The sequence below is a fragment of the Drosophila sulfurigaster genome, chromosome 3 (assembly GCF_023558435.1).
Source record: "Drosophila sulfurigaster albostrigata strain 15112-1811.04 chromosome 3, ASM2355843v2, whole genome shotgun sequence".
Lineage (NCBI taxonomy): Eukaryota > Metazoa > Arthropoda > Insecta > Diptera > Drosophilidae > Drosophila > Drosophila sulfurigaster.
The window spans coordinates 31,468,817-31,482,469 of NC_084883.1; the positions used below are offsets into that span (position 1 = coordinate 31,468,817).

At 39.6% G+C, this 13,653-nt stretch overlaps 2 protein-coding genes across 3 annotated transcripts in view; one reads left to right on the plus strand and one right to left on the minus strand.

Moving 5' to 3' along the window:
* The window catches only part of LOC133843053 (zwei Ig domain protein zig-8), a 75,551-nt gene that overhangs the window by 22,267 nt on the left and 39,631 nt on the right, over positions 1 to 13,653 (minus strand). For both annotated transcript variants that reach the window (XM_062276410.1, XM_062276411.1), the window contains exon 2: positions 7,212 to 7,378. In XM_062276410.1, the coding sequence (XP_062132394.1) occupies positions 7,212 to 7,378 (167 nt within the window). The remainder of the gene's footprint in view (positions 1 to 7,211; positions 7,379 to 13,653) is intronic.
* On the plus strand, positions 1,772 to 5,098 carry LOC133842985 (uncharacterized). The gene is made up of 6 exons (XM_062276314.1): positions 1,772 to 1,916; positions 1,976 to 2,546; positions 3,672 to 3,806; positions 4,099 to 4,318; positions 4,373 to 4,434; positions 4,485 to 5,098. The coding sequence occupies exons 1-6, from the start codon at positions 1,898 to 1,900 to the stop codon at positions 4,954 to 4,956; spliced, it is 1,479 nt and encodes a 492-aa protein (XP_062132298.1). The 5' UTR covers positions 1,772 to 1,897; the 3' UTR covers positions 4,957 to 5,098.

Below are 13,653 nucleotides of genomic sequence, written 5' to 3' on the forward strand. Positions count from 1 at the left end.
TAAAGCAGCGATTTCACAGAGAAAGAAATTCAGGTTTTATTTTGTAGATTTCTCACCTTAAAAATTTCCGAAATTAATTTGAAATAACTCGCAATATAATTAGTTAGCAATTCAATGCCATCAAACACTCTTAAGCATTTCGAAAATGTTTGTCAAAATGTAATTAACCACACTATAAAATAATTCTTTCAGAATATTAAACATTTCAGTTATTGTATAATAATCTTATTTATCCAAGAAAAGCACTTCAATTATATTATCCCTAAATCATAATTTATTGATCACACTATACAATTTGCATAAAGTATTTTAAATATTTTCTTTTCACAAACCATAAATTTATTGGTAAATTTTTTAATGACAATATAAAAGAGTTCTCTGAGCAAATTTCAAATAAGACTTAAATTTTTTTCGCCAAAAAACTTTTGGGATTATTATTAATTTTATTGACCCAGTTTCACGATATAATTGGTTGGCAATTTGCATAAAGCATGTCAAACATTTTCTTTTCATACTCGTAACTCATAAATTAATTGACCACACTACAAAAGAATTCTGTCGACTTATTTTCCATAAAATATTTCAAATATTTTCCTTTTCTGCTGTTTGTTGCTTTGCATTCACCTAATGTAAGCTTCAATTGAGCCATTTAACCTTTTGTTCAGAGCTTGAGCATTATTTAAATATCGACACCAGATTTTAGCCCAATTATCAGACAATAAGCAAATGAAGTCTTCAACTTTGGTAAAACTCCCTGGCTCAACTTTCAACTCTTTCACTTTTAACTTTGGGAGTTTCGAGAAAGCAGAAACAGCAGCAGCAGCAGCAGCTCGCTTTTTTGGGGCTGCGTTGTAAACAAAGTTGTTAACTGATTTTGGGACAACGCGTCAGAAACAACGGCCATGGCATTAAAAAGGGTTCGCTGGCTAAACTTTTGTTCTTTGATATACACATAAAATCCCCTTACATCTTTTTTTTTCTCTGTTTTCGTCAGTATTTTTTTATACAAGTATTTGAGAGTTTATTTTTTCACTGGTTTCTCTGGTGTTATTGTTGTTGTTGCTGTAACATGACCAAATTGCGGGTGTTCATCTTGCTGTTCTTGTTATTGTTGTTGTTGGGGGCGCGCTTATGAGAAAATGTTCTCGAAACATTGGCTGGCGTTGGGTGCCACGGCGCAATAAATCAACGGAGAGAACGGACAATCCTGTGAAGTCAAGTTGAACAAGCGGATTCAAGCAGCTTCCGGCGCCCAAAAAACATAAAAACAACTCAACGCACACGCCAAAAGCCAGAGCGAAAAAGCAGGCCAAAAAAAAACGCAAAACACAAAAAGTGAAGTCAAAGGGAAGCAGCAGCAGTTGGTATGGTAATGGGCACACAGACAGTAGAGATGCTCTACACTCCTCTCCCCCTCTTGAAGTGGGAGAACCTAACGAACTAACGGCGCAAGCATAAATTACCCCAAACAGCAGACTCGACAGACTTCTCGAGTGCAATAGCCCAAGCACGTCTGAAGGGAAGGTAAGGTAGTCGAGTAATGGCGAGAGTGCGACGACAAAGTTATTTGGCGTAACTGTTACACTTTCAATTTGAGTTTATGGTCAGGAGAAGCAGGAGCAGGAGGAGAAGCAGCGGGAGAGCAGCTGCTGCTGTGGGTGACAGCGCGCGGTTCCAGTCTGTCAATTACAATTAATGCTTGCCCTTTTTTGTTTGCTGTTTTCGAGCAACTTTTCGGTTCTATCGAGCACAGCAGCCCACGATTTGCTTGACTAATGTCACATCTATTCACCCACACATACATACTGTGATAATTATAAGTCTGACTATTTACATGAGAAATTTGTTCAAATTTCGGTTGATTTTTGTATACCATAAGTTTGCCTGCTCGTGAGCCATGGAGGGCGAGAGATTTGGTCCGTCAAGAATCGCTCACTTCACGTACTACATGCTTATTAATCTCATCCCTTTGCAGATGCCACACGAAATGCGCTGGAGCCGAACTCACTGAAGCCAGACACCACGCTGGAGATGGAAATTGAGGAGTGCAACAACAGCAGCGTGGACGATACACCGCCTGCTATGATCATCGTCGAAACATGCATCAACTCTGCGCTCGACAGTCGCATGCCAATCGCGCTGCAAGCAGCCACAAAGCAGGCAGATGTAATCGAGAGTGTCGAACAGGAGGCTGGCTGCTCCATTACACTGGGTCTCAAGCCCAATGTGCAGTTCATGCGCTTGCCACAAAATGCGGCCACCACCAACGGCGAGCAACATTTGTCCAGCACTGAGGCAGCTCTGGCCGCGGCGAATATCTCGTGTGCCACCGAAATCTTTGCTGGCAACAGCAAAAGTGATGTGACAGCGGAGTTGGAGAAGCTTCAACTGCAGCAGCAGCAGCAGCGTCGCTCGGTTGCCGATGGCGCCACACAGTGCAACAACCTCAACAACCTGGACTATGAGGCGTCCAATTCGAGCGGTTCGGTGCCATCGATTGGCTCGCTCGTCTGTCGCATTTGCCACAATGCGGATAATCCCGAACAGTGAGTGCAAAAGTTAAGCTACACGTATATATAGCATATAAATCCATCGATTGCAATTAGCATTTTTTGTTGTAGTATGCACGACTAAGCGATATCCTGCAACAACATTTATATTTTGCATTTAGGAATTTATATTGGCATATGCCAACATTACGTATACTTGATTTTTTGTATAATTTATGTATAACTTTAATTAATGCATAATTTCGTTAAATTATTTACTTTCTATATACATATATTTTAACTTTAATTTTGATTATGAAAGATTTAAATATTTTTTTATATATATTCTACTTATGCATAAGGAAACATTGCGAATACTTGATTTTTGTTTAATTTATTTAGAATTTTAACTTATTTATTTTTTACTTTTGGTATATAATTTAACTTTAACTTTGATTACGAAGAGCTTAATATTTTATTTTATCTATTGTGCAGATGCATATGCCAACATTGCGTATACTTGATTTTTATTTATTTGATTATACTTTTGTTTAATTATAATTTTAATAATAATTTCATTCAATTATTTATTTTTTATAAATAATTATTATTAATTTAGGTTAGTGAATACTTTATACTATATATTTATTATATTTTCTTTATATTATTTTGTCCTAATTGATATCCTTTTCAATGTGCTAACATTCCTTGTTTATTTTATAGTTTTATTCTGTTTAGACTTGTAGAATTTTCTACAACTAAATTTAGTTTTAATTTTAAATTCATTTCGTGTTCTCTGCTAGTGTCAAGCCCCTCCTTACTTGCGGTTTATAGGGTATAACAAATGACATTACAATTTGTGCGTGCAGCCGCAAAATGCGCCAAATTAATTGCGTGGCATTTTAATAAAATTAGCGTAATGCCATTTGTTAAACTATATTTACATTGCAATATATATAATATAAGTATTATATAATGTGAAGCAGAGATTTATATTTATATAAATTGTATAAAAAAGAACATGAAGTAGTAGATGCTTCAGCTTCTGCTTGCTGATGTTGACTGTTGCCTGTTTGCTCATCTGTCCGCACATTTAATCCACGCTTTTAATGTTGATGCTGCTATTGTTTGTTGTCGTTATGGTTATTGTTTTGTTGTTGTTTTTGTTGTTGATGTTTACAGACTGGTGTCGCCGTGTTTGTGCAAAGGCTCGCTGTCATATGTGCACGTGCATTGCCTGGAGCGCTGGATTAGCACATCGCGTTGCACGATCTGTGAACTGTGCCAGTTTCATTACAACACGGAGCAGACATTGCGGTAAGTGCAAAAGTGGGGAAACCGGCTAACCAAGTGGCAACAGTTCAAAGTGCCCCACGGCTGACTCAACTCGAGTCGAGTCGACTCGTCAGTTGGCAGTCGCCCTTCATCTTCATCAGCGTGGATTGCACTTTGAGCCGCAGTCGCAAGGTGTGAATAAAAGTCGGGGGACGGGGGACAGAGACAGAGACAGAGTTTTAATCAGTGAACTCTCCAGCTGACAAACTGGCTGCCGCTGCTTACTCTAATTGCGATTTACCGTTGTAACTGTTGCTGTTGCAACTTCCCTTAGATACACCTGCTTGCAATCGCTGCGTTTGTGGTACTCACGTGCGATGAGCCGTCGGGCGTTGCAGGAGGATTGCCAGATGTTCTCGCTGCTGACACTGGTGGCATTTGGCATTATTGGCACATTGCTGGTGGGCATTCAGTACTATGCGCTCAACACACAGTCCTGGGGTGTCAGTAAGCTCTGGACCAAGTCCTGGATGCTCTTCTTTCTGCTGATGACGGTGCGTATGCGCAATGTTTCTTTGATTATCTTTTAAAGTGCAATTACCTCACAGATTGTGGTTTATTTTGCCAATGTTTACATGCTGGTCAAATCGCAACTGACGCCCTGGTATCGGTAAGCAGGCCCTGGTTACAATTTCGCCCACTTTAATGTCTTGCACTTAGCTGGTGGCAATCGGCGCGTGACATTAAGCTCATCTTGGAGAACAAGCGACCTTTTCCCAATCCCAATCGTGTGCAGCCCTTGATTGTGGATGCGGCCTCGGTGTCCGCCTCCATGTTCACCCACCATGATCAGCAGGACGTGCATCCGCGCTCCTCACAGCGCACCTTTGTTACGCCCACCACCAGTGCCAGCTCGAGTGTCACCTCGTTGCCGCCGCCGCCGCCTCCGCCTCCGCTGCCAGCTTCAACTGCAGCCAAGTCAGCCCTGACCCAAGCGTTACCCGAGGCGGCCATTGAGCTGGCGATGCTGTGCAACAGTCCCCAGAGTCCCGAAGATTGCGCTACGCTGACGTCTGACGGAGATGTCACTACTGCTGCTGAGGCTGCTGTTGCTGAGGGGGAGCAGCTCAAGCAGGCGACAGAAAACAGCCAGGAGGAGGACAGCCTCAAGGCCGAGGGCAATGGCAACTAGAAGCGCGGGGTTGAGTTCAGTTCAGTTCAGTTTTGTAATTAAGACTCAAGGGCAAGGCTCTCGCTCTGACGTTCATTTTGAGTGTCCTTTATTTAATATTGTTTTGCCAATGCTTTTAATGAACTCTTCTTTCCAAGAGAAAGGCTGAAAGTTTTAGCCACTCGTCTACAGCTAAACGTTCGTCGGTGCGTGTCTGCACTTGGACTGCTTCCTATTCTCAGCAGCAGCAGAAGCAACAGCAACTCGCACAACTTCCGTTTCCGGCATGAGCTCGTGCAAATTAAAGCTGATAACGTTTCGCCTCCTGCGCTGCAATGCGCTCACGTCAAATGGCTGATGGCATAGCCAGTCACGTGATTGATGGCTCATAAATTAGTCATTTCGCCTTAGCTGAGCTGTCTTCCTGCCGCCTCCGCTTCCTGCTGCCTGCTGCCTGCCTGCGAATGCTGCGTCACTCGTTAGGCTATGAGCAGGACATTCACTCAGCTCGCTTGTCGCCTGTCTTGTTAGTCGTGCACCCCGCTTCGTTCTCTGTGGCACATTTTTCGCTCTGGCTGCAGCCCCCTTAATCAAGCAGTAATTTGGCATAAGCCCGCCTCAGCTCTTCCCACAAAGAGTAGGTATTTAATATCGGCACCAGCAACGTGTTCTCTTTTCCTTGCACCCCTCCGTTCTTCGATAACGCTTCGCATCTATTTGCCTTTGTGTGCGCCCTAAAGCTCTATTGCTACTGCGTGGGCCGTTTGCTGCTGATGTTGACATATTACATGCCACGCCCCCAAACTCAGCCTCCGCCTCCGTCACAAACTGGCCAGTCTCTAGTGCCAAGTGGTGAGTGAAGAGTGCCGAGTGCCTACACAGACTCCCTTCTACAGCAACCTCTATTGCCTCTGCATATTTTGTGAAGGGTTAACAACACGACGACCTTCAATCATGCTCATGCTGTTTCTGGCCTTGGTTAGGCAATCACTGCGCGACTATGTCAGCCCAAATGATTGAACGTTTTCAGCCTAAATCGCACCAAAATCCCTTGTACCATTTTCATATAGGCATGTGCGCTCCCCTATGTGTGAGTGTTTGCTTACGCGTGTGTGTGTGTGTGTGCTTGTGTGGCTGCGTTTGTGCCATGGACTAAGTCCAAATTGAAAGCAAAGACTCTTAGCATATTCATTTTGCACTCAGCAGCTAATTCCATACCCTTTAACCTTAGCTCAGGGGATTTAATTGATGCATCCGATATTCACTTTGAGTGTAGCAGGCTATCTGTATACTCTGTAAATCCGAAGAGTGTTGAATGTACTCAAGAACGTTTTATTGCTTTTATAGCTAAGCATGTTGGATAACTTTGTTTAAAACTTTATAACTTTAGTTATGCATATTCAATACTTTGCAGTTAAGAAATGCTCTATCTGTTTTTGCCATTTACTATTCCTTAACGAAAGCTGTTAAAATTATCATGTTCTATACTAAGTACTATTACCTAGGCTATTTTGATTTGTCTTTTATTTACCTTAAAGTAAACTAAATGTTGAAAAGGTATAATTTAGGTAATGGATGAATAGTACTAAAAAGTTAATAATTTACTACTCATTTTTTTCTTTCTTTATTTAATAAGAGGATGAATCAATACAAGGAAGAAAATTCCATCACAATATTGAAAAAATTCATCTTGCTCACTGAGTAAGGAGCTAAGATTTAGTGTTTAGAACTTTTGTTTTTGGTTTTAAATCTACCTAGAAAAGGCTGGTAAATCCGTCATGCTGTTCTTGTGTTCTAAATGCTTCAATATCATTTATCTTGAATTGTCGTTTGTTTACTTTGAGGTAGACCAAATATGTAAAAGAAAAGATTTAGTCGGTACTTAATGCAGATGCTAAATTCCAATTATAATAATGGCGTGCTTCTATTACTACAACTGCTGCCACTGCTTATCTCTATGACAATGTTGTGGATACCCTGCAAAACTGAAATATGTATAGCATTAAATGTTGTTTAGAGCTGGCAACGCAAGCTGCTCGACCCTTGATTATATAGACAAAAACAAACCGAGAAACTGATTGCGACAATGCAAGTAGATTGCCATTTCCATGGGTAAGTGATTACCTACATACCTTACCCTGCTTATCGCCATGGTAATGGGTATGTTTTGTCATATGCTTGTTATGTTTTCAAATGTAAGCAATAAGCATATTGAATGCTCGGCTTTTGGTTTAACAAGCAGCAATTAAACTATACCAAGTGTGTGTGCTACTTACATCCTTATCCCCCAGTCGCTCGACGCGGCAATGCAGGAATCCTGTTTGGCCCACGGTGACGGTCAAGTTGCGTGGCACATCAAAGTCGAAATAGGGCAACAGATTCGAGGGTGAGACCGTTGTCGTTGTTGTTGTTGGTGGCGTTGGTGCTATCGCAGCATTATAGCCTGCAAAGAGTGAGAGACAGAGAGAGAGAACATAAATGGGTGAGCAGGACAGCGAGAGTGTGAAATTGCTATAGCATACATTGCGGCGAATATAAAAAACTTGTGCCAAATGGAAATTTATTTTCATTTTCATTGTTCGGTAAAAGGCCCACAAAATGTGTGTGTGAATGCTCATGTATGTGTGTGTGTGTGTGTGTGTGGTGCTTTGTTGCCTCGCTAAAACTGAAAAGTAATAAAATTCTCATAAAAATTCAGCAGAAAAACACAAAAATCTTCAACAAACAATTATATCCCCTTTGCTGTTTGTTTGCTCGCTCGTTCGCTTTTTTTTTTTGAGCATGCTTTATGCTTTCTGCTTCAGTTGGGCTTCAGTTCAGTTCAGTTGAGTTCAGTTTGCATACGCCATGCAGAGTAGATTGTATATATATATTCTATATATATATATATATATATGCACAGTCGTGTGTTAAACCGGAACTCTGCAGCATTGGTCTAACATACGCAACAGTATTAAACAACAACATATTGAAAATTCAAATGCAAATTTATTTATCTTTGTTGCAATGTTTACATCTTGCTAAGCAAACTATTTGCACAGCTCTATCAGTGGCCCTAAAGTAGCATTTCACTGGAAGCGTAATATATTGCAAACAACGCACTCTTTAGTTACTTAAAATAGAATCCAATAAAATGCAAGTATGTAAACTATACACTCTGTTTACTTTACGCATACTTAATATGTGCTTTTAAGATATTTCTATATTCATTAAACTACACTCTAGGGTAACTCTTAGTCGCTTAGGGTCTTTGATAGCATTTTTACTTAATTTGTAAAGCATTTTGGTCATTTTTTCGGTGGCCATTTTTGGGCTCAGGGCTAGGATTGATGCGGCATTAACAAACAGACCGCACAACTGAAGCAATATGAAGCGCAATTTAATTGAAAATTAATATGGCTGCCCAAGAGGTATTCAAGTGGTGAGCAGTAGGGAGAAGAGAGCAAGATGAGATGGAGACAAAGACTTTAATGTTATCAGGACAGTTGGCAGCTTATGTAATGCGGAATCAAATCGAAAAGTTGACTTGGCTTCTCAACTATGTACAAAGTTTGAGCAGAGCCAACAAAAGTCGGCCAAAAAAGAGCAGCACGCGACTTAGATAAGCGTGTTGAGCAAGGACAAGACAGGACAAGAGCAAAAGGAATCTTGTTATAGGAAGCTGGTAAAAATAAGTTCATCAATACAAGCAAAGAAAGGGAGCAAAGAGACAGACAGAAGTTGAGCAGATCAAAGCAATGTGGAAATCAGCGTACATCGCATGCAGCCAACTGTAAGAGAAGGAATAATTGAATGAGGCAACGTCGAAGGGGCAAGCAGTTTATCGAACTTTGAACTGGATTGCTGGAGTGGCAAAGTGGGGAGGCAAAGGCAAAGCAGGGTTTGGCAATCTCAATGCGAATGGCAGCAGTTGAAATGTACAATGCTCTTGCAAAAGTATGCTACGACTTTTCGCCCGCCCCCGAATACGAAAAACTGCTGTTGCACATTTCCTTTTCCGCACGCGCCCAAAAGCACGCAACGAAATCGGCACACAGCACACCAAAAAAAAAGGAAAAAGAAAACAGAAAGTTGAAGCTCAGCACGCGCAGAAGAGGCAGAGAGAAAGAGCAACAGCAAAGGCAAAACATACGCAAAACTTTTGCCACATGCGTACGCAGCAGCAGCAGAAAGACAGGGCAACAGGCAAGTTGGCAGGATGCAAGCGGGTGGCAGACACGGAGCATGGAGCATGGAGCATGGGGCACGCCGAAAATGGTGTGACGAGGTCGGGCATGACAAATTTTACGATTTACTGCGAAAATTCGAACACAAAGTTAAATTTAATGTGCGCCCGCAACATTTCTGTACGTGCCCCATTCGCTTAGCTCTGCTTGTGGCAGCGCGGCAATATGCAAAGTATCCTAAAGTCTAGATAATTCTAAGAAACCAAAAAGACTAGCAAAATATATATCCCGAAAGAGCAAACTGAACAAAAAGAAGAGCAATTTTCAGCGCAACACTGCAGATATGCAGAAAGCGAAAAGGCGAACGAACTAATGCAAAAAAGAAAACTTAAAACTGAATTTGCATATTTAATTTGCTATTTGATATCTTGAGAAACAAAGCAGAAAGAATAAGTTAAAAACTGCTTCGTGTCCTGTGAGCAAAGGTGTATCTATAAGATTAATGCTGCAATCGCTGCTTATAGGCAATGAGTATTTATTGTTGATTAACAATTGGCAAGCTGAGAAAATTGGGTAAGGAAAGCATTTTGCATGTCTAAAGTAATACAAATGGAGAGTGAAAATATTTTTGTGGGATAAACAGGCTTGATGGCAAAATTGACGGGAGAAAATTAGCTTAAATGATAGCATAATTTGTTAACTTAGAAAAGGAAGGTGGAAATGTTTATTTTATATTAAATGAAATTTAATATATTGCATATATGTTCTATTTCCTAGAATTTTAATATGACAATAATCTTATTATTTATAAAAATAATTATGTTTTCCGAATACCAATACAAAAATATATTTTTTAGTATTAATGAATATAAATATTTTAATATTTATGAATGCTAGTAGAAAGATTTTTAAATAAAAAATACATTAGTAAACTTTATTTCTATTTATATTTCCATTGCTATTTATATTTTTTAACTAATTATTTAATACTACAAAGAGGACTTAAAATCTTTTACTTAATTTTATATCAATTAACAGTGCGAACTTTATTGAAAAAGCTAGTGCACTTCCAATTTTAATTGGAATTTTCAGATAACTCTCTTCGTAAATGCTTCACATATTAAAGATGGCCAGCAGCAAGCTAGCTTTCGGCAGGTAATATTAATTATGCCGTATATTTCGCAATGGCGCAAGCTCAATTGGTCGCTTCAATGCAACTGTAGAGGGGAAAAAAACACAAATTGAATGTGTGCTCTCAGTAGCTGGAAGGCAACAGGAGAACAACGAACACAGAAAGCAGGCACATACTGAAAAGAGGGGTGGAGAAGCTTGGGTCTATAAACTCGACAACGTTAGGCTAATACCCGAAATCGTGTATAGAAAAAAAAGTGGCCTAGAGCAGGCGCATGGCCAACGAAATTAGCTTTGGAATTTTGCACGTATGCGTGTTGTGCTGTGTGTGATGTGCTGTGTGTGCGTGTGTGTGTGTTTGCTGTGGTGTGTGTGGCGTGGCGATTGGAGGCGTGGAAATGTGCGTGGAAAATTCGTGAGGCGGCAACGTCAACGACGTCGGATAAATACGTGCCATGTTTGGCTGAAGCTGAACTTAATTTATTGTTTATCAGCGGGCATGAAATTTATGACCAGAGTGCCAAGATTTCCCTGCAAAACAAATGTCTCTCTGTGTGTGTGTTCGAACTGGCGCTAATTTTAAGTTTATGCATGGAAAATTTGCTGCGTGCTCATGTTTGAGCAAATTAACGATGCGGCTGGCGGAAAAACGGCGCACAACTTGTCGCTGTTGTTGTTTCCATCCACTTTGCTATCGATCAGACACACACACAGAGCGACAACTAAACAGAAACAGCACCAACAACAACAAAAACAACAATAATAACAAGAGGAAAAACAGCTGGTGTTGTCAGATTTTGGGCCTTGGCTTTCAGTGCGTTTAATCAAAAACGCTGCGAACAGCAAAAGGCAATGCCTACAAATTGACATGATGCATGGGCAATGCCACAACTTCACAACCCAAACTCGATATCCAGTTTTATGCGGGCAGCGCGGCTTTTCACCAAATTAGCAAATGTGGTGGAAAATTTACCAACGAGTTTACATAACGCACGCCAAAATTTATGAACGTCGCCAAATGCGTTCATATTATAATAGATCGAATGGAAACCCGGGAGCAGGAGCAGGAGCTAAAGCTAAATATATTGAATGTGACTGCCGGAGAGTAATTCCCCCTTTAGTGAAAGGGTCACATTAATTGAGCGTTAAATGCATTGCAAAGCGCTTTGTTTATGCAAATCAAGGGTAAACATTTGAGAGGAGCAAACAAACGGCATGATTAGTGATACGCTCTGTGTGACAAGAGTAAACTATCAGCCAGATATCACGTATGGCAAACAGAAAGCGCACAACGAAAAGCATCGTATATCGCAAAAGCGAGGAAGCAGACACCAAGCAGCAGACAGCAGACAACAACGCAGCACAGTGGCACAACAACAGCAAAAAGGGGTTGCAAGGTAGTTGCTGTTGGGGTTGGGGTTAGAGTTGGGGTTGTTAAGTCCATAAGCATTCTCTTGATGGCGCTTTTGTGCTGCCATCAATCAGTTGCCCAACTAAACACACTTAAGAATCAATCACACTTGTCCCACTAGTTTCCCTTCACTGTCATTCTGCAGCATTGTTCCCCTTCACTGTTGCAGAAAATATATACAACACTTTCACGCTGGCAAATGACAATTTGTATTGCGTATACGCAAGGTTGTTTCATCGGTTGGGAATGTTGCGAAAAGCTTTAAAATAAATCATATTAAATTGTAAAAGAGAATTGTACGGAAAAATAAATAATATGTGCAATACTAAATAATAATAATAGTTGTAATTTTAATAATACTAAAGCAATAGCATTACGTATACGCAAGGTTGCTTCACCTGTTGGGATTGCTGTGAAATATTTTATTATAAATCATATTAAATTGTAAAAAACATATATTGCACAGAAAAATTAATAATGTGTCTAATAATAATAGTAATAGTAATAGCATTGCGTATACGCAAGGTTGTTTAAACTGTCGGTATCTTTGTATGAAACTATATTGAATTGTAAAAAATAAGTGCACAGTATAATAAATAATATGGATAATAAGAAATGATACAAATAGTAGTAGTTGTAAGTAAGTAAAAGTAATACAAATAATATGGCGTAAGCGCAAGTCTTCTTAAGCTGCTTAAAGTAATAATGACAATAATAAGTAAAAGTAATAATGGTTAGAGTAATGTTAAACATATATAATTTTAATGGCAAATAGAAAATAGTTATAATAATATTAATAATAAAATTTATAGCAGTTATATGTTAAAAGTAAATATTTTGTAAATTACAAAATTGTAAAAACAAAATTATATTTAATTTAAAAATATTGTAAAATTTTAAATTGCTAACAACACAAAAATAATATTGATTTCTAGTGATTAACTACTAATTGTTATAGTAAAAATAATACAATTAAATGAATACTGTTCTAGGCTTGCTCTATTTACTTAAACTGATTTGCCACTAATGTGCTAAAATGCACCTATTGATTTCACTTGCTATTACTAAGCCACCACAAGGGGCTTCAATCACAGCAACGCTCAATTGAACAAAGCTTTAACAGCACGCTATTTATGCATCGTAAAGCACAGCTAGCTATCCCGCTCTCACTCGCACTTAAGCTGTTAACAGCGAAACATGCGATCAGCAGAGTGTGAGAGTGAGATAACTGCTGCTGCACACATTTCGTTTAAAGCATTTATTTCTCTCTTGTTTCTGTTCACCTATAGTATTTAAATTGTTATCGAATTTCATTGTTATAGGATATTTCAATAGTCAATCAGCTACTTAAAAGTTTTTATTTGCTTAAGCACACACATGTGAAGCAGAAATCAATGGCAACAGAAGCGGTCGAATCGAGATGCCAGTTAAATCTTGACTTGCCTTGGATTTTTCATGATCCCAGCACTTAAGGTTAAGTTGCGCCTGACAACACACATTGACGCATTGAGTGGCAACGTTGCTTGCCGTTGCACTCGAGATACGTTGTTGACTTGCCACAAAATTGTCTAGACTGCAGCAGACGATAGAGCAAGAGAGAGAGAGAGAGAGAGAGATGGAGATGCTGCCACTCAGCTTCCGCAGAGTGCAGCTCTTTTAAATATGTTGAACTATCGATTATGTTGCCAAAGTGTTTCCGATTTCCACATGCTGGAAGATAGCCCACCATGACTGTCTGACTGAGATTTGCCCCAGCTTTCGAATGCAATAAATATTTGTAATGTTAAATGCAGTTTATCTTCGCAGCAGCTCACAAAAACGGACTTCGACCTCAAGCTGGGCGCAGCAATGAAATTGAGGTTTCGTTTGATTTGAAATTAAATGGAACAAGTGCTGGCAATAACATGTGTTGTCTTTACATTCTCTATATATACATATATTTAAACTAAATTGCTGGCAATTAGACAGGCAAATGGCCAAAACACATTCTTCTCCCATTGCTGTTAATAT